The sequence below is a fragment of the Somniosus microcephalus genome, chromosome 7, assembly GCF_052327205.1.
Source record: "Somniosus microcephalus isolate GS21.2 chromosome 7, FLI_Smic_1.0, whole genome shotgun sequence".
Lineage (NCBI taxonomy): Eukaryota > Metazoa > Chordata > Chondrichthyes > Squaliformes > Somniosidae > Somniosus > Somniosus microcephalus.
Genome location: NC_140993.1, coordinates 7,894,823 through 7,916,756, shown reverse-complemented (window position 1 = coordinate 7,916,756; position 21,934 = coordinate 7,894,823). Strand labels below are relative to the sequence as shown.

Genomic DNA, 21,934 nt, shown 5'->3' with positions numbered 1-21,934 from the left:
TAGTCTGTCCAGGCCTGACAGAATTTTATAGGTTTCGATGAGATCCCCTCTCAATCTTCTAAACTCCAGTGAGTATAAGCCAAATCGACCCAATCTCTCCTCATACGTCATTCCTGCCATCCCAGGTATCAGCCTGGTGAATCTTCGCTGCACTCCCTCCATGGCAAGAACGTCCTTCCTCAGATAAGGTCGCAACCCCGCTGCTGGCTCCATCCCTCTGTTGAAAATAAACTTACCTTAATGGGGCCTATTAAGCCCCACCCAGCGCGTTACCCGGCCCAATGAGATTATCTGAGGAAGGATGTTCTTGCCATGGAGGGAGTGCAGCGAAGATTCACCAGGCTGATACCTGGGATGGCAGGAATGACGTATGAGGAGAGATTGGGTCGATTGGGCTTGTACTCACTGGAGTTTAGAAGAATGAGAGGGGATCTCATTGAAACTTATAAAATTCTAACAGGACTGGACAGACTAGATGCAGGAAGGATGTTCCCGATGGTCGGGGAGTCCAGAACCAGGGATCACAGTCTAAGGATAAGGGGTAAGCTATTTAGGACAGAGATGAGGAGGAATTTCTTCACCCAGAGAGTGGTGAACCTGTGGAATTCTCTACCACAGAAGGCAGTAGAGGCCAATTCATTAAATATATTCAAGAAGGAGTTAGATATATTAAGGCTAAAGAGATCAAGGGATATGGAGAGAAAGCAGGAACAGGGTACTGAATTTGGATGATCAGCCATTGAATGGTGAAGCAAGCTCGATGGGCCGAATGGCCTACTCCTGCTCCTATCTTCTATGTTTCTATGAGGGTCTGGTGACATCATTCATGACGTGTTTTCAGCTGGGATCTTTACAGGGACCCTGGCCACATTAAATTTTAAGTTTAATCTAACATAGTGGGTGTTGAATCTTTACAATAATATAATAAAAGTTATATATGAGTAACAAAGAAATTTTAAATAATATTATCATTAAGTAATACAATCAAGATCATAACTAAAAAAGTACATTAATTGGGAATTTATTGTTGCTTTAGTCACAAATTCATATTTTGTATCAGTAACTGGTATAAATAAAAGATGTGAGTGTATAGGTAGTACATAAAATTAAGCAGATTTTAAATGTAATTGTAAAGGGGTGGATTTACAATCTTATGCAAGTTCAGCGGAAGAGCTACAGAATGCCTGACAAACAGTGCAAGTGGTGCTTATGTGTTTCTGGGATTTCTGCAGTTCTTCCGTTGAAGTTAACAATGGACAAGTGAGAGAACCTCTGCAGAAATTCACCCCCAAAGTCTCAGACTGAAAAATTAAATTAGTTATATTCAGGGACTGAAAGCAAATTGAACTAGTGGAATGAGTGATGAGAATGAAATTGTTACGGTTAATCACTTGATTTAATGTGTAACTGGACAATCACAGTATACTGTGAGAAAAACCTGACCAGAAACAACAAAAATTTATTTAAAGGTTATATGTCATTTTTTACAGTGCAGATCAACTCACTGCAATTACTGTTGAGTTGGAAGGCAACAGCCGAGAATGGCCTATAAATAATGTATTTCCCTCACCATCCAGGGTAGCACTTACATCCCATCAGGAATTTCTGAATTAACATTTACCAGTAGCTTTTCAAGTCGAACAGAATCTCCATCAATCTGTTAGCTGATGTAATCAGCATGTTTTTATTTTGCTTTGTTTTCCATGCTGTCAAGTAATCAGCTGGAGCAATGGCCACTGAACTCCCACCTCAGGTTGACAGACATGGTTCCCAAGCTGTGTGAATCCTGTAGCCATGCAGGGAAATTTAAAAAGTAAGTGAAAAAAGGCTCTTAAGTATCTGTCAACTACCTGATAATGATCTCAATTGGGTCCCCTGCCGCTGCCGGTCGGGTCGGTTCCACGATGACAGACATACCTGTGGGAAAGGCACGTGGGAGCGAGATGACAGCGGGTTCCTGACCCACTGTCAAAAATAACAACTTTCCCACCCGACCCGCCACTGATCGCGCCTGCTACCACCCTGGAAAATTAAGCCCATAGAGTCTACAGCACAGAAACAGGCCATTCAGCCCAACCAGTCTATGCCAGCGTATATGCTCTGCTCGAGCCTCCCATCCTTCCTCATGTCACTCTATCAGCATAACCCTCAATTCCCTTCTCCCTCATATGCTTATCTAGCCTCCCCTTAAATGTGTCTATACTAATTGTCTCAACAACTCCCCGTGGTAGCAAGTTCCCGATGATGGGGGAGTCCAGAACCAGGGGTCACAGTATAAGGATAAGGGATAAGCCATTTAGGACAGAGATGAGGAGGAATTTCTTCACCCAGAGAGTGGTGAACCTGTGGAATTCTCTACCACAGAAGGCAGTGGAGGCCAATTCATTAAATATATTCAAGAAGGAGTTAGATATATTTCTTAAGGCTAAAGGGATCAAGGGATATGGGGAGAAAGCAGGGACAGGGTACTGAGTTTGGATGATCGGCCATGATCTCATTAAATGGCGGAGCAGGCTCGAGGGGCCCAATGGCCTACTCCTGCTCCTATCTTCTATGTTTCCACATTCTCACTTCTGAGGGACAGTTGCTCAAAACTTTACAGAATAGGGTAAATTCACCCCCAACAAAGAGCTGTGCTCACAGAGAATACAGATTGATGATAGGGCTACCACACAATTCTCCAATCCGTGCTGCCTTCAACTGCAGCTCCCCTTTTGGAGTTAAGGACTGGTGAATTTGCCTTTATTTCTCAAGTAACAACTTTAAACTGATGTCCCCTCTAGAGGAAATGGTCTTTCCCTATTCACTCTTTCAAAACCGTTGGTAATTTAAAAAAAAACTCTGTTAAATCTTCACTTAGCCTTCTCTGCTACAGTGGAAATAGTCCCAGCATCTCAAGTGCCTCGTCACAACTATAGTTTCTCATCCCTGGGATCATTCTGGTGAATCTACCCTGTACGTGCTCTATGGATTTAACATCTTTTCTATAATGGGCACCCAGGACTGCACACAGTGCTCTAGTTGTAACCTAACCATTGCTTTGCACAAATTTATCATGACCTCTGGTCTTGTAACTCTATACTCCTGTTTATAAAGCCAAAATGCTATTGACCTTTTATTGGCTTCCTCTACCTGCACTTTCAAGAAATTATTGCCATGAATTTCCTTGGAGGGTCTCCAAATCAGACACCATAAACTTGGCAGAAGATAATCAGAAAACCCATCTATCCAGGGTTTATCTTCCGTTGAAGTTACGGCACCGATCGGGAAAACCCTCTAGGAAATGTCCAGCATATGTATTTGCACCGTAGGTATGTTTGTTCCTCCGCACCCTTCAGCATCTTTCCAGTCAGTGTACGCTTCCTCCCAAAATACATTAACTGTCTCTTCTCTGTATTAATTTGCATCTGCCACCTGTTTGCCCACTCTGCCCACCCACCTGTGTCCTCCTACAATCTTCTACAGTCCTCCTCACTGCTTGCCAAACTCCCCACTTTTCTAGCATCATCATATTTTGATATTGTGCTCCCTATGCCAAAGACCAAATCTATCGGGGTAACTTTCAACTTCCTTTTTTATATTTCCTTTTATATTATCTGCTTATCCACAAACTCTATGGGCTAGAAATTCGGTATCGCCGCGTTTGGGGCGCTAGTCCTGGCAAAGCGCTAAGTTTAGCGCCACCTAGCGCGATATTGGGTAGTTGCGCCCCTGATGGTGATTGCGGCGTTAAATCAGGCGCTGCACGGGACTCCTAAGGCGCTAACCCGGCGGCGCAACACAATTTCGCGGCGGCCAGGCACAGCGCAGGTGCTCTCAATAATCACTGACCCCGAGACACAGTGGCGCCGGACAGCTCTTAAAGGGGCGGGTCAATTAGGTTCACCAGACACACTCACTGCCTTGTAGGCCTTCAAATCGGTGGGAGCCTACCTGTGGCGCACCAGCCTAGCAAGACATGGAAAGGGTGAGGCAGAGGGCGGAACGCTTCACTGATGGGGCATTGGATGCTTTGGTTGGCACAGTGGAATCAAGGCCAAGGAAGATGGTCGGAATGTGATTTATGTTTTGGACAGTCTCCCGGGTGTGAGAGGCAGTTATGTGTCAGTGTATTAGTTTTGCTTTCTGTTGCCATTGCTTTCTCATGTTTGAAGGAACCACAATTTGTGTAATAAAACACTTTCTTCATTTACAATGGCCATGTCTGCTATTTACATGCATCTTGCCCTTCACAGGCTTGGGGGTATCAGACCGGTTCCATTCCTGTTCTTGGAATGGCAGCAAGCATTCCGTGAGAGGGGCCTAGAAGCTACTTCTGATCAGCCTCTGACGCGCAGCCTGAGAAGAGCCGCTCGCGTAGAAGTTCAGGGCAGCAGGCATCTTCTCAGCCACAGACAGAGATGCCCTGCACCTTCTCTGAGGCTGCAGATCTGGCTGAAGCAGCTGGCACAGCTCAGTCACCACCTCCATTGTAAAGCGCAGCCTTCTGACACACTGCTCCTCCGATATGTCCATGTAGGAAAACTGCTGTTGGAAAACCCTGCCAGCGTAAGGTCTGGTGTGGCGACGTCTGTTGGCCCTCCTTCATCTGGCCATGCCTGCCCCTCTCTCCATGTTTCTCTGTGCCCTTCCCCGATGATTCAGCAGCAGGATGCTCCCCTCCAATGCAGCCCCCATAATAAGTGCGCACAGGAAGTTTTCCCGTTGTCAATGCTCACCAACAGCAAGGCGATGGTCAGAAGGCTGAAGTTCCTCTGCCTGCGCGGGCTCAGTGGTCAAAAGGCTCTCAGTGTGCAGCTCAGCAACTCTTTGTAGCTCTCGAGGAAGTTGTGCTCCAAAAATGGCTGCCGCTTTTAAACCACACCAGTCCCCTTTAAATAACGCTCCTCCAGCCCGAGAGCGACTTGGTAAGGTTCCAGGTAAGCTGTCACTATTAGCGCCAGGCGCTACGGAGGGGGGCGCCACTGAATTTCTGGTCCGGGGCGCCCAAAAGGCGTTGCACACTCAAATGACGTCATAATCTGCCTGCGCCCATGAGCGGGCGCTAAGATTTAGCGCCGGCGCTAAATGCATGCTCAATATGGGGCGAGGCGCTAGGCGACTTGCGCCCGCCCGGAAATTGGCTAGCGCCCCACTTCTCGGCCTCTTTAGGCGTTAATCGGTGGCGCTAACAGCCGAATTTCTCCCCCCATATTTTTTGTTACTTCTTTGTGAAGCACCTTGGTTAATTTTTCTAAGTTAAAAGCGCCGATTTTAACACTGTCCAGTTCATGAATATTGTCTAATCCTCTCCCCCTACCCCCGTCATGATTTAGTGCCTTGGAATCACTTCTAATTATCCAATATATCTATATTCTTTATTACACAAGGACCATCACTCTTTTGGAGAGAGACGGTGAATAAGACAGGCATGAATAATGTGACACACGATGACATCGCACACAAGCAACACATAATTCTTTGCAGTAGAAAACTACCATTATAGGCTTACATAACCAGAATTAAAACTTGGCCTGCTGCATTTTAATACCAATAATTAAATCCCTTGAAGAACTTGAAAATGAACAAGAAATATGAGGGGGTGGTGCATTTTGACACCTCCATGTTGGCATAGATTGAACATGGCACTTGTGCCAGAACATACACTGGCATTGCCAAAACACACCATCCTAAAACAGTCAAAGAAACAATCATCTGGGTATAAATAAAAAGTGCAATTCCAGTGAAGTATGTATCAAGCTACTCAAAGTCAGAGTAAATTATAAACTTTAGAATGCAACGTAACCCGCTCTCCAAGTGATTCTTCCAAGGTTACACCGAGGATCCTTCAGGGCTCTTCATCCTGTATTTCTGTAGTGTCGCTGTTGGCAATCTCTTTCATTGTGAGGGTTAAGTGACACAACACAATTGGTTCGTAATTTTTTGAATTCAAGGTGGAGAGGGGATTGAATGCGGGAAATAAAGGTTTACGGAACTTTGCTTTAAAGGAGTGAATGTGAGTGCCTCGGTAAACATTGTAGAAAGACAAGCGCCCCTCTTCGTAATCCATAAATATTCCCAACCGTTCGCAGTTGTGGTCTCTGCTGTTCAGATCGAGCAAAATGGACTCATCAGCATGGAGGGCGTAGAATTCCTTGTCAACCATCCGGAGGGACCACGAACATTTATTCTTTCCCAGAACAGTTTCTTTCCCTTTGCCTTTCCTGGCGATGGTGGAGTAGGTGACACCGATGTTCCACCCATCCTTGTTCCTCACGTTCACCTCCCAGTAGTGCTTGCCCGATGAGAAACTCTCATTCGTCAGAACATTGAAAGAACTTTCAAAACGCGCCGGCTTATCTTGGACACTTGTGGGCATGGAACTGTATTGCACTGAACACAGATCACTCGACAAAGTCAGATTCTTGTGTGCTGTGTTCTCATCGAAGGTAATATTTCTTGAATCTGTAACGTGTTAAAAAAAAATCCTTTTTTTTTTCACCGTTACTAAAACTTGAAAATGATTACTAACTGTACAGTGTTCAACATCTAAAAGTTTGAATCAATAGTGACAGTGGTTGGACATGTGATTTCACCGCAAAGCGTTCTTGATCTCAGCTCTGGTATGGTAGTGTAGTGGTTTTGGCACTGGACTAATAACCAAGTGATCATTAGTAACCTCTACCAGCACAACCCTCCAAGACCTCTGCGCTCCTCCAATTCTGACCTCTTGCGCATCCCCGATTTTTATCACTCCACCATTGGCGGCCGTGCCTTCAGCTGCCTGGGCCCTAAGCTCTGGAATTCCCTCCCTAAACCTCTCCGCCTTTCTCTCCTCCTTTGAGACGCTCCTTAAAACCTACCTCTTTGCCCAAGTTTTTTGTCACATGTCCTAATATCTCCCTTTTTAAAATTCATTTATGGGATGTGGGCGTCGCTGGGAAGGCCGCCATTTATTGCCCATCCCTAATTGCCCCTTGAGAAGGTGGTGGTGAGCCGCCTCCTTGAACCGCTGCAGTCCGTGTGGTGAAGGTGCTCCCACAGTGCTGTTAGGGAGGGGGTTCCAGGATTTTGACCCAGCGACGATGAAGGATCGTCATGTGGCTTATGACAAATTTTGTTTGATAACCTGCAATTTACTATGTTAATGGTTTAAATAAATTTAAAATGGAGATAGACAGTTTCCTAGCTGATAAGGGAATTAGGGGTTACGGGGAGAGGGCAGGGAAGTGGACGTGAGTCTAGATTCGGATCAGCCATGATCCTATTGAATGGCGGAGCAGGCCCGAGGGGCCGTATGGCCTACTCCTGCTCCTACTTCTTATGTTCTTATGTTCTTCTGTATATAAATGCAAGTTGTTGTCATTAGTTCAAGTCACTCCAGGGCAAGCTGTGAAATTGAATTCACTATCTCTGGTAATTTGTGGGCTTTCCCAATGAAAGCTGCTCGATTGGTTCACTAATGTCCTGCAGGGAAGACAACCTGCCAACCCTACCTGGTCTGGCGTACACGTGACTCCAGCCCCACATGATGTGGCTGACTTACCACGTTGGCATTTGAACTCAAGACTTCTGGGGAGCTGGTCCAGTGCCGTAACCACAAACATATCTTTGTGAAGGGCTCAAATCCCAAAGGGCAGAAGTTAAAAATAGGGAAGTTAGGAGTAAGAAGGGAAGTCAAAGGAATCTTTTCAGCCAAAGGGTAATAAAGTTCTGGAATAAGTTACATGGGAAGGGCATCGAAGTGAACATAATGAATGGGTTCAAGAGGAAATTGGATGTGTTTCTGGAGAGAGAGGGACTTGGTGGAAAGTCAAGTAGCTGGGACTAATCTATCAAACGGGTGGGATGTTGGCCCTGCCATGTTTCTAAAAATCCTTTTTATATCCATCAGTGACTCTGTGCCTACATAATAATAATAATAATCAACTGTATTGTCATTGTTAGTGCACAAGTGCAGTACAACGAAATGTAAGCTTGTGGCTCCCGAGAGTGTACATTTTGATTAAGACATTTAACATACATTTGGCTATTAACATAAACACAAACATAATAAAGTGCATTGGCAGATGTGCAGGCTTTAGAGTTTATTTGCAGAGTTCAGTAGGATGACAGCCCTGGGAACGAAGCTGTTCCTAAATCTGGTCGTTCAGGTGCGAATGCATCTGTAGCGTCTCCCAGATGGCAGGGGGGCGAACAGACTGTGGCTGGGGTGGGTAGGGTCTTTGATGATGGTCCGTGACCTCCGTAAACAGCGTTTCTGGTATATGTGCTCTATGGTCGGTAGCCGGGTGCCGGTAATGCGTTGGGCAGTTTTGACTACCCGCTGCAGGGCTTTCCGGTCATAGTAGCTACAGCTGCCATACCATACTGTGATACAGTTCGTCAGGATGCTCTCTATTTATGACCAGTGGCAATGGTAAGAGCAGTGACTTTGTTTGCTTGCACCTTATTGGTCTGCCTATGAGTTGGACTTTTATAAAGTACAACATTGAAATACAGAACACAAACCAAAACCAGAATAGGAATGAGGATTATCTTGATGAATGAATGATCGATGTTGTGATTGATTTGGGGGAAGCCTAGGCCTGTTCGTTAGACAATAAACGATTTGGTCAGAACTCACAATGTCACTGACCACCCCACTTTCCACACTCACATTGCCACATTCGCGGGAGCAACCTCTTGACAGCCTGATGCACCTCCTCTACAGAACGCTCCAGTGACTTCAGTCTCCCGTTCCCCACTGGCACTTCTTTACCAATCGACACTTGCAAATCTTCAAAAGTTTCAAGACTGAACAGTATTAAAAAAAAGAGATAGGAAGAAAATGTACTGTTATAAGTTTGCACATTTGCAAGCAATTTAATTAGGATCCTTTATAAAAAAGTGCAAGTATTCTTAAGGTTCAAACCCCGCTTCAGAGGCTTGAGCCCATAATCCAGGGTTACGCTCCCAGTGCAGCACTGAGGGAGTGCTGCACTGTCGGAGGTGCCGTCTTTCGGATGAGTCGATAAACCAAAGCCTTGTCTACCCTCCGAGGTGGACATTAAAGATCCCATGACACTATTCGAAGAAGAGCAGGGGAGTTCTCCAGGTGTCCTGGCCAAAAACATGATCTGGTGATTTATCTCATTGCTGTTTGTGGGATGCTGCTGTGGGTAAATTGCCGGCTGTGTTTCCCTACAAAACAACAATGCCTACACTTCAGATGTAATGCATTGGTTGTGAGGCACTTTGGGCTGTCCTGAGGACAGGTGCTATAAATGGGAGATCTTTCTTATCCTTTCCCAACCTTTTGTTGACGGGGTATGATTGTGATCAGCAGGTTTCCGTGATTCAATGGTGATTTTAAAAAAATATATTCTTGGGATGTGGGCATAGCTGACGAGGTGTAAAAGGATATGGAGCCAAGGCAGGTGGATGACATTAAGATACAGATCAGCCATGATCTCATTGAATGGCGGAAGAGGCTCGAGGAGCTGAATGGCCTCCTCCTGTTCCTAAGGACAGCATTTCTTGCCCATTCCTAATGGTTTGATACAACTGAGTGGCTCACTAGACCATTTCAGAGGGCAGTTAAGAGTCAACCGCCTTGAACCAAATGCCCTGGCAAGTACTGATAACAGGATTTGTTTGACTAAATCACATTGAGGGATATCATAGAATCATATACAACTTTACAACACAGAATTAAGCCATTTGGCCCATCATACCAGTGCAGGCTCTCTGAAAGAGCTCTCCACTTAATCTAATTTCCCTCCTCTTTGCTCCATATTATTTTTAATTTTTCTTTTTCAAATATAAAATATATACCCACTTCCCTTTTAAAAGCCATTATGGATTCTGCTTTCCCTAATGTTTCCATGTCCTAACAACCTACTGCATTAAAATAAATTCTCCTAACCTCTCTCTCTTCATGCCCTTTAGTTACCGACTCACCGAACAATAGAAATGGCTTTTTCTGAATTAGCTTATCAGAATTTTCAACACCTTTATCAGGTATCCTTTTAAGTTTCTTTATTCTAGTGAAAAGAGCCCTAAAATAGTCTAATTGCTTTTGTTTCCAATTTTTCTCCAGGAAACCCCAGGGTAGATTTTCATTTTGCGACGTGGGTATAAAACTGGCATTGCGGAGCGACCTCCCGTTATAGAAACCGCCCGATTTTCATTCCCATTGAAATCAGTGTTAACTGGGCAGTTTCCATAACGGGCGGCAACTTGGAAATGTACCTCGGCCCTGCCTCTTGCTGGAACTGCTTCCACAAGTCACTTATGTGGTCATAAAAGAAAATTGAGACTCTTACCGTGTCTTCCAACTCATGAATTCCTAGAATACAAGGAAATGGATAAATTAATTCAATTATCATAAATTATCAGTGAAACAGTATATGAAAAACCAAAATAAACAAATCTACTAATAATGAACAGTATCTCTCCTAGTTCATGGGACAGTGTCGAGGGAGCTTTACTCTGTATCTAACCCGTGCTGTACCTGCCCTGGGAATGTTTGATGGGATAGTGTAGAGGGGGCTTTACTCTGTATCTAGCCCGTGCTGTACCTGCCCTGGGAGTGTTTGATGGGACAGTGTAGAGGGAGCTTTACTCTGTATCTAACCCGTGCTGTTCCAGCCCTGGGAGTGTTTGATGGGACAGTGTAGAGGGAGCTTTACTCTGTATCTAACCTGTGCTGTACCTGCCCTGGGAGTGTTTGATCGGATAGTGTAGAGGGGGCTTTACTCTGTATCTAGCCCGTGCTGTACCTGCCCTGGGAGTGTTTGATGGGACAGTGTAGAGGGAGCTTTACTCTGTATCTAACCCGTGCTGTACCTGCCCTGAGAGTGTTTGATGGGACAGTGTAGAGGGAGCTTTACTCTGTATCTAACCTGTGCTGTACCTGCCCTGGGAGTGTTTGATGGGACAGTGTAGAGGGAGCTTTACTCTGTATCTAACCCGTGCTGTACCTGCCCTGGGAGTGTTTGATGGGACAGTGTAGAGGGAGCTTTACTCTGTATCTAACCCGTGCTGTACCTACCCTGGGAGTGTTTGATGGGACAGTGTAGAGGGAGCTTTACTCTGTATCTAACCCGTGCTGGACCTGCCCTGGGAGTGTTTGATGGGACAGTGTAGAGGGAGTTTTACTCTGTATCTAACCCGTGCTGTACCTGCCCTGGGAGTGTTTGATGGGACAGTGTAGAGGGAGTTTTACTCTGTATCTAACCCGTGCTGTACCTGCCCTGGGAGTGTTTGATGGGACAGTGTAGAGGGAGCTTTACTCTGTATCTAACCCGTGCTGTACCTGCCCTGGGAGTGTTTGATGGGACAGTGTAGAGGGAGCTTTACTCTGTATCTAACCCGTGCTGTACCTGCCCTGGGAGTGTTTGATGGGACAGTGTAGAGGGAGCTTTACTCTGTATCTAACCCGTGCTGTACCTGCCCTGGGAGTGTTTGATGGGACAGTGTAGAGGGAGCTTTACTCTGTATCTAACCCGTGCTGTACCTGCCCCGGGGGTGTGTGATGGGACAGTGTAGAGGGAGCTTTACTCTGTATCTAACCCGTGCTGTACCTGCACCGGGGGTGTTTGATGGGACAGTGTAGAAGGAGCTTTACTCTGTATCTAACCCGTGCTGTACCTGCCCTGGGGGTGTGTGATGGGACAGTGTAGAGGGAGCTTTACTCTGTATCTAACCCGTGCTGTACCTGCCCCGGGGGTGTGTGATGGGACAGTGTAGAGGGAGCTTTACTCTGTATCTAACCCGTGCTGTACCTGCCCCGGGGGTGTGTGATGGGACAGTGTAGAGGGAGCTTTACTCTGTATCTAACCCGTGCTGTACCTGCCCCGGGGGTGTGTGATGGGATAGTGTAGAGGGAGCTTTACTCTGTATCTAACCTGTGCTGTACCTGCCCCGGGGGTGTGTGCTGGGCCAGTGCCTGGTCTTCCATTCCCAGCACTAACTTCCCTCACTCTGATGAGCACAAAAATTCAACAACAAAATGATGGAAAGGAGTGACTGGGTTTTAAAGAGATTTATGCTCCCTTGACAAGTTTTGCACATGTAGCTAAGGATTGACTCATGACCTAAATAAATAGGAATATTCACCTGTAGTGTCTGTACACTCTCAGATTCTGGGTTCTCATTCATCTCATTGACTCTTTCCATTATTGAACTGATGGCATCACTATATGCCTCCTTGTCTACTTGCTGCTCTGTAATCAGTGCCCCCATTGACAACCTTTCTGCTTCGAGCAGATTCATTGTTGTTCTCATGTCATTCTCCAGTAGCTCCACAATTGTGTTGTACTTCGCTTCAACTGCCGCTTTCGTTTTTGAGATGATAATCTGCCCCAAAAAAAAACAATACAGAACATGTCATGAATCTTAACATTCATGGAGAAATGACTCATGAAGTAACACTGGGCGGCCAGCTGGTGGCGCCGCCCAAGGAGTATAAAAACTCGGGCGTGGGCCCAGCTTGCTCAGGATGTTTCTGTAACCAGGAACTAGTGATGTAACTAGAATCTCATGGTTTTGAAACAGTTGATTAAAGCCTTGGTTTTATACTCAACCAAGTACTCAGTAGTCTTTTTACATCAGAGCATTTAACAAGAAGTATAATACGGTAGCATAGTAGTTATGTTACTGGACTAGTAATCCAGAGGCCTGGGCTAGTGATCCGGAGACATGTGTTCAAATCCCACCACGGCAGCTGGGGAATTTAAATTCAGTGAATTAAATAAAGCTGGAATGAAAAGCTGGTATCAGTAATGTGTGACCATGAAACTACCAGATTGTTGTAAAAACCCATCTGATTCACTAATGTACTTTATCGGAGGAAATCTGCCGTCCTTACCCGGTCTGACTCCAGATCTACAGCAATGTGGTTGACTCTTAACTGAAATGGCCGAGCAAGTCACTCAGTTGTACCAAATCCGCTACAGAGAAGTATACTAAGCAGCACTGTGGGAGCACCTTCACCATGTGGACAGGAGCGGTTCAAGAAGGCGGCTCACCACCACCTTGAGGACAATTAGGGATGGGCAATAAATGCTGGCCTTGCCAGCGACGCCCACATCCCATAAACAAAAGCATTGCTCAGAGTTGGGTGATGGCGGGAGAGCGGAGTTGGAGGATCCAAGACTGCACAGAGTTAAGGGGACCCTTTAATTTTTTTGGGGGGGTGCGTGGCTCCTTTAACAGGCTGCGTGGCTCATTCACATTTCAGCGCATGCGCGGTTTTTCAATTTAAAAGCCTGTGACCAGGCTGCGCGGTACCTCCAGAACGCTGCATGGCCGTGCGGCGGCGCAGCTAAAAGGGACCATTCCTCTGAGTGTGCTAGAGTTAGAGGGGCTGAGAGTGTGATAGAGTTAGAGGACGGGGAACCTGAGAGTGCTGTAGAATGAGTAGGCCCTGGAGCACGGTTGTATCAGGAGGATTGAGAGTAACAGAGGTTTGTTCGGCGAAACCACGGTGAATGACCAAGGCCAATAGTGCCGAGCACCACAGAGGTTGAAAAGAGTATGAGAAGAGAAGGTAAATCAGGCAGTCATGACTAAATGTTGTTAAGCTTCGGATTTTAAACCTGAAGATTGTAAGAGGAAGAGACGAGCAAGGGAGGTGAAGAGTTCCACATTTTTGAAGTCTTGGAAAAGAAGGACCACGAGAGGAGCTGAGTCTTGATTTCGGCCGAGTTTTAAAAATATTTTATCATTTGGTCCCGGCTGTGAGCAACGCTGGCAAGGCTACATTTATGACCCATCCCTGGTTGTCCCGCAGAGGTGGTAGTAGCTTTATCCTGAACTGATGCAGCCCTTATGGTGATGATGCTCCCATAATGGGGAACTGCTCTAAGTTTGCCATTAATTGGCAACCTCAGGATAGCTGGTGTAGGAAATGGAAAATATCTGAGCATCTCAAAAGGCCATGGTGAGCAACCAAGGGCTGTATGGCACATGACACAGGGTAGAAGTTATGCTGCAGCTGTACAAAGCCCTGGTTAGACCACACCTGGAGCACTGTGAGCAGTTCTGGGCACCACACCTTAGGAAGGATATATTGGCCTTGGAGGGAGTGCAGCGCAGGTTTACCAGAATGATACCCGGACTCCAAGGGTTAAATTACGAGGAGAGATTACACAAACTAGGGTTGTATTCCCTAGAATTTAGAAGGTTAAGGGGTGATCTGATTGAAGTTTTCAAGATATTAAGGGGAACAGGTAGGGTAGAGAGAAACTATTCCCGCTGGTTGGGGAGTCTAGGACTAGGGGGCAGAGTCTAAAAATTAGAGCCAGACCTTTCAGGAGTGAAATTAGGAAACACTTCTACACACAGGGTGGTAGAAGTTTGGAACTCTCTTCCGCAAATGGCAATTGATGCTAGATCAATTGGTAATTTTAAATCGGAGATTGATAGCTTTTTGTTAACCAAAGGTATTAAGGGATATGGGCCAAAGGCGGGTATATGGAGTTAGGTCGCAGATCAGCCACGATCTCATTGAATGGCGGAACAGGCTCGAGGGGCTGAATGGCCTCCTCCTGTTCCTATGACACCACCAAAGTTGAAAAGAGTAAAAGAAAAGATAAGGTAAATCAGGAGGCAGCAATGAAGTGACACCACGCTTGTGAATAAAAGTCTGAAGATTGGAGGAGGAAGGTAAGACAAAGGGAAGTTCATCCGACTGTGTTTACCTCAACGTCCTGTAATGTTAAAGGAATCCGGTCCATGTCCTTCTTGACTCTGTCATGAATCTTCTTCAGATCCTTCACTTTCCTTATAATCTGAAACTGAAATGAACTGAACAATCAGTAAAATGCTGCAGATCAGAAATAAAACAGAGAATATTGGAAACATAGAATTACACAGGATATACAGCAAAGAAACCGACCGTCTGGCCCAACCAGTCCAGGCCAACGTTTTTGCTCCACTCCTCCCGTCTTTCCTCATCTAACGCTATCAGCATATCCCTCTATTCATTTCTCCCTCATGTACTTGTCTAGCCTCCACTTAAAGCATCGATACTATTCGCTTCAACCACTCCCTGTGGTAGCGAGTTCCACATTCTCACCACTCTCTGGGGAAAGAAGTTTTTTCTGAATTCCCTATTGGATTTCTTGGTGACTATCTTAAATTGATGGCCCCTAGTTTTGCCCTTCCCAACAAGTGGAAACATTCTCTCTGTATCTACTCTGATCAAAACCTTTCATAATTTTAAAGACCTCTATTAGGTCACCCCTCAGCCTTCTCTTTTCAAGAGAAAAGCGACTCAGCCTATTCATCGTTTCCTGTTAGGTATATCCTCGCAGTTCTGGTATCATCCTTGTAAATATGTTTTGCACCATAGAATCATAGAATGATTACAGCACAGAAGAAGGTCATTCGGCCCGTCAAGCCCATGCCGGCTCTCTGCAAGAGCACTTCAGCTAGTCCCACTCTCCCGCCCTTTCCCCGTAGCCCTGCAAATTTCTTTCCTTCAGATACTTATCCAACTCCCTTTTGAAAGCCGTGATTGAATCTGCCTCCACCACCCTTTCAGGCAGCGCATTCCAGATCATAACCACTCGCTGAGTAAAAAAGTTTTTCCTCATGTCGCCTTTGGTTCTTCTGCCAATCACCTTAAATCTGTGTCCTCTGGTTCTCGACCCTTCTGCCAATGGGAACAGTTTCTCTCTATCTACTCTGTCCAGACCCGTCATGATTTTGAACACCTCTATCAAATCTCCTCTCAACCTTCTCTGCTCCAAGGAGAACAACCCCAGCTTCTCCAGTCATCAACGTAACTGAAGTCCCTCATCCCTGGAACCATTCTTGTAAATCTTTTCTGCACCCTCTCTAAGGCCTTCACATCCTTCCTAAAGTGCGGTGCCCAGAATTGGACACAATACTCCAGTTGAGGCCAAACCAGTGTTTTATAAAGGTTCATCATAACTTTCCACACTTTTGTACTCTATACCTCTATTTATGAAGCCCAGGATCCCGTAAGCCTTTTTAATTGCTTTCTCAACCTGCCCTGCCACCTTCAACGATTTGTGCACATATACCCCCAGGTGTCTCGGTTCATGCACCCCCTTTAGGATTGTACCCTTTAGTTTATATTGCCTCTCCTCATTCTTTCTACCAAAATGTATCACTTCACACTTTTCTGTGTTAAATTTCATCTGCCACGTGTCCGCCCATTCCACCAGCCTGTCTATGTCTTCCTGAAGTCTATCACTCTCCTCCTCACTGTTCACTATACTTCCAAGTTTTGTGTCATCTGCAAATTTTGATATTGTGCCCTGTACACCCACATCCAAGTCATTAATATATACCAAGAAAAGCAGTGGTCCTAGTAACGACCCCTGGAGAACACCACTGTATACCTTCCTCCAGTCCGAAAAACAGTAGTTCGCCGCTACTCTCCGTTTCCTGTCACTGAGACAATTCCGTATCCAGGCTGCCACTGTCCCTTTTATTCCATGGGCTTCAACTTTGCTGGCAAGCCTATTATGTGGCACTTTGTCGAACACCTTTTGGAAATCCATGTTCACCACGTCAACCACATTACCCTCATCAACCCTCTCTGTTACCTCATCAAAAAACTCAATTCAAGTTAGTTAAACACGATTTGCCTTTAACAAATCCATGCTGGCTTTCCTTAATTAATCCACACCTATCCAAGTGACTGTTAATTTTGTCCCTGATTACTGTGTCTAAAAGCTTCCCCACTACCGAGATCAAACTGACTGGCCTCTCCAGTGCCTCTATCATTTTTATAATATGGCGACCAGAACTGTACACAGTACTCCAACACTCTGTAGGTCCAGCAGCATCTGTAGAAAGAGGAAGGTAGGGCTACCATTTCAGCTTGATGACTTGATGAAAGGGCATCATTAACCTACCTTCCTCTCTCCACAGGTGCTGCCTGTCCGGCTAAGTGTTGCCAGCACTATCTGAAATATGTTCCCCATCGTATACCTCAGTATCCACAACAAAGAAAGAAGTGCTTACATTTATATAGCACCTTTCATATCCCAAAGCACTTCACAGCAAATTAATTACTTTTGAAGTGTAGTCACTGTTGTGCTGTAGCCAATTGTGCACAGCAAGCACCCACAAACAGCAATGATCTGAACGACCAGTGAACCTGTTTTTGGAAGTGTTGGTTGAGGGATAAATATTGCCAGGGACACCAGAAGAGCTCTCTGCCCTTCTCCATCCTGACTTGGAAATATATCGGCCGATCCTTCATCGTCACTGGGTCAAAATCCTGGAACTCCCTCCCTAACAGCACTGTGGGAGCACCTTCACCACACGGACTGCAGCGGGTCAAGAAGGCGGCTCACCACCACCTTCTCAAGGGCAATTAGGGATGGGCAATAAATGCTGGCCTAGCCGGCAACGCCCACATCCCATGAATGAATAAAAAAAACTGACACGTCAGCATTTATTACCTAGTTGTCCCGAGTCAACCATGTTGTACAGGACTGGCGTCACATACAGATCCAAACCAGATTTTGTTTACAATGTTCCAGCAGCTTTCTCGGTGTCAGCCTCTAAATGACCAGATTTATTGATTTCAGTTTCACAACTTACCCTGGTGGGATTTGAACTCATGGTTGATAGTGCAGTACAATAACCACTAAGCGACCATGCCTGCATTAACCTGCAGAGCTGGCAGAAAATAAAGTGACTTTAAAAAAAAGCTAAGGACTGGGGCAGCACAATAGTGAGTTGAACTCAGCACTGGCGATGTGCGTTTTGGACGAGTGATGGCAAAGTGAAGTTCAAAGAGAACACATTTGGCTCAAACTACTCCCTCATTATGCAGGAGAAAACAATATAGCGGCTAGAATTTTTGTGCAATTATTAAAGGCGTGGGTGAAACGCAAACCAGTTTCCTTGATCCTTTATGAAAGACAGCCCACGGCATTGGCTCAAGATTCAAACTTATTTGGAACTGATGGATAAAACCAAGAGGTAGGCTTCTGGGCAGCTGATTGGCCGCCCAAGAATAGCAATCATTCATACCTAAAGAAACTGACGGGACTGCGAGAAACTGCTGTTACTCACATTTCAGCTCGGTTCACTTTTTGGATTGGATTGTCCTCGGTAAGAGCTATCCTGGTAATTCTGCGCTCTGCACTTTGGGAAGGTGCCTTGCTCCTGTGAGGTATGGGTCGGAGAATGGGAGCTCATTCTCCACTCCATACAAAGCATGGGATTGAAGAATTACCCCTTATGCCTGCATTAGGAAGACAGCTCCAACAACACTCAAGAAGCTCGACACCATTCAGGATAAAGCAGCCCGCTTGATTGGCACTCCATCCACCACCTTCAACATTCACTCCCTCCACCACCGGCGCACTGTGACTGCAGTGTGTACCATCTACAAGATGCACTGCAGCAACTCGCCAAAGCTCCTTCAACAGCACCTTCCAAACCCGCGACCTCTACCACTTAGAAGGACAAGGGCAGCAGACGCATGGGAACATCACCACCTACAAGTTCCCCTCCAAGCCACACACCATCCTGACTTGGACCTGTATCGCCGTTCCTTCACTGTCGCTGGGCCAAAATCCTGGAACTCCCTTCCTAACAGCATTGTGGGTGTACCTACACCATATGGACTGCAGCGGTTCAAGAAGGCGGCTCACCACCATCTTCTCAAGGGCAATTAGGGATGGGCACTAAATGCAGGCCTAACCAGCGACGCCCACATCCCATCAGTGAATAAAAAAATAATTTTTTTTATAAATTCTGTGGACCCTTTTAAGGAGCTGGAAGCACGACGGGGCGGGGTGGGGATTCCGCTTACCACCCCAAATCTCAGGGACACCGTCACCTACATACTCAGCGTTGGGCGCCCCATGCCTTGTGGAGGCACGACCAAGGCATCCATCCCAATGAGGTGGCAAAAGTCAGTCTGCCCAAGGCCTGGGAGGGGGCAGAAGAAAATGAGCCTTTGGGCTCCCTCTGGGATCGATTACCTTTCTTTCCAGCATTCTTGGCGCCTTCTCAGCAGGCATAGGTCCCGTTGGGTCTGTTGGGTGGCAAACTGGGCAGAGTCGCTAGGGTAGCCCCCAAAGCTGGCTGTAGATATAACGGGGCGCTAAGAAACGCCCACCCCTCCCGGACTGCAGTTTGTCGCAGTTCTTACAGGCTGCGGAATCCCAGCAGATCCGGGTTCCACCCCAAATTGTGGCCCCACCCCCTGCTGGAATCGTGCCTCAGTTCTGCCCTCCCCGGAATTTGGTACCGTTCCAAGTTTGCCATTAAGTGGCAGCCTCAGGATAGCTGGTGTAGGATAGGAAATATCTGAGCAGCTGCATTTGGGCTGATTGGTGGGGCACAATGGAGGGAGATTTACATGGCCTTAAACCATGCTATTCCTGGCATCAAGAAATACTTCCATAGCTCATCCAGATGTGGCACTGGCAATGGAACGTCTACCAGGGACAGCAGCATACCTGAATGAGCACATGGGGGGAAAAAAGTGTGCAATTCAATTTAGGGCATTAATACTGTAAATCATCGCCAATCCTGGCAGCTCCTCCTGTGGTGAATTACCCATTTTGGGGGGAGGAAATACGGAGAAAAGCGCTCGGGATATATTTCCAGAAAGCCGCAGGGCTGACTCAACCCCGCTTGACTCACAAACAAACCCAAACAAGGTGGTTCAAGAGCTCGAGGAGCAGCAGTCAACCCCATCAACTCCAGTGGAGGTTACATAAAATCATTCAGAACAGGGGAGGAATTAAACGGTTCAATGAGCAGCTCGCGCCTCTTGATTAGAAAGTTATTCCGTTACTAACTCCGTTTTGAAACTAGAAGGGACTACACAATGGAACATAACCGTTCCTGCCTGTGGCCTGGATGTACTTCCAGTTCCAGCTCTGTTTCGCACCCGTACGACCAGATTTAGGAACAGCTTCTTTCCCAGGGCTGTCATCCTACTGAACTCCACAAATAAACTCTAAAGCCTGCACATCTGCCAATGCACTTTATTATGGTTATGTTTATGTTAATGTATTACAAGCCAAATGTATGTTGAATGTTTAAATGTCTTAATTTAAATGTACACTCTCGGGAGCCGCAAGCCTACATTTCGTTGTACTGCACTTGTGCACTAACAATGACAATAAAAGTTGATTTGATTTGATTTGATTTGTTTCTTATTTCCGATTTTGCACTCTCATTTCATCCCTTCTACGTGAAACTTGCATCTCAGTTTACATGCTGCCTTTTACCAACTGAACCATCAGAGGAGCTTATCTCATTGACTACGATCTGGTTGTACAGGTCTGCATTTGCCCTCTTCCTGATCCTTTAATCATATTGACACTATACGAAAAGTTGGGCTGGTGAGGAAATCAGGAACCGGCTGCCCCTGCTTTTTGCGTCCTATTAAATGAATGGATGAAAAGCCAGTCAATAAGGGCTTGCAAATAACTGACTTTATAGAGGGAGAGGGTCAGCTGGTACCTGCCAGTGACCCTGTTTGTACAAGAAGAGTTTGAGTACAAGAATGTTTAGCAACAGCAATAGGCTATTCCACATAAAGACCACCTTTTGTTTCAGCCTTTGCGAACTACCATTCAATCCCTTCTCTCTACATCCAGTTTGTCCCTTGCACCCTGCTCTTGTAAACCGGTCACCATAGTGAAGAATGTGAGAAAGCTCGGGTACTTACTCTTTGTTCCTTGCAGGCCTCCTCAAAGGGCGAAAAAGTGTGTGTCTTGTGCTTGCTCCCCACCAAACATCGCGGGCATACGCAGTCCACGCAGTCATTGCAGAAGAGGATCAGGTTTTCGCTGTGTATCACACACTGCACGCCCAAACCGCTCCCACTGATGCTGCTCGCAATACTGCCATGATTACTTGGCAAAGTCATGGCAAATTGTTGGGAATTTCTTTTTAAAAAACCCTTTAAAGCCCTTCATATACTAATGAACAAGAGAACTTTATAGAACGGGTAGGTGCAGTACAGCAAATGGCCTTGACTGACAGTACCTAGGAGGCAAGGAGCTGATTATATAGCAAGTTGCCAAGGGGAAGGGCTGTGTAATCTGACCTCCATTGTTACATGACACCTAAATACCAATGACAACTTTTTATTCATAATCTTTCTTGGACGATTTCTGCAGATTGATATTTCTGGTGAAACCATAATTGTGTTCCTTCACCATTTGCCCAATTAATTTTCCTCCTTATCTTGAAACCCTCAATTTGTTTTCCTCAATGCGTTCTCTTTTCCAAAGAAAACAAGCCCAGCTTACTTACTTGTACCTTTTACCTTAAATTTCTGACACTCAAAAGTATCTTTGTTGCCCATGTTTGCACCCTCTAAATGGCGGCAGTATCCTCCTAAGTAATTGATGATGTGCTCAGTGTGTTTTCATGGTACCCTCAATGTACTAGAGTTACATAAGAACATAAGAAATAGGAGCAGGAGTAGACCATACGGCCCCTCGGGCCTGCTCCGCCATTCAATAGGATCATGGCTGATCTGAACCTAGACTCACGTCCACTTCCCTGCCCTCTCCCCGTAACCCCTAATTCCCTTATCAGCTAGGAAACTGTCTATCTCCATTTTAAATTTATTTAATGTCGCAGCTTCCACAGCTCTCTGAGGTAGCAAATTCCATAGATTTACTACCCTCTGAGTGAAGAAGTTTCTCCTCATCTCAGTTTTGAAACGGCAGCCCCTTATTCTAAGATTATGCCCCCTAGTTCTAGTCTCACCCATCAGTGGAAACATCCTCCCCGCATCCACCCGATCAAGCCCCCTCTCAATCTTATATGTTTCGATAAGGTCGCCTCTCATTCTTCTGAATTCCAATGAGTAGAGGCCCAACCTACTCAACCTTTCCTCATAAGTCAACTCCCTCATCTCCGGAATCAACCAAGTGAACCTTCTCTGAACCGCCTCGAGAGCAAGTATATCTTTTCTTAAATATGGAAACCAAAACTGCACGCA

The 21,934-nt window shown here is 45.8% G+C and overlaps 1 protein-coding gene across 1 annotated transcript; it reads right to left on the bottom strand.

Moving 5' to 3' along the window:
- Positions 1 to 5,405: 5,405 nt before the first annotated feature.
- LOC147114485 (putative E3 ubiquitin-protein ligase TRIML1) lies at positions 5,406 to 21,289 on the bottom strand. Its single transcript, XM_085993924.1, has 7 exons — positions 21,238 to 21,289; positions 19,325 to 19,424; positions 14,667 to 14,772; positions 12,082 to 12,321; positions 10,287 to 10,309; positions 8,639 to 8,775; positions 5,406 to 6,444 (listed from the first exon to the last, which is right to left on the bottom strand). Exons 1-7 carry the CDS (start codon positions 21,287 to 21,289, stop codon positions 5,828 to 5,830), a joined length of 1,275 nt encoding a protein of 424 aa, XP_085850050.1. The 3' UTR covers positions 5,406 to 5,827.
- Positions 21,290 to 21,934: the final 645 nt, after the last annotated feature.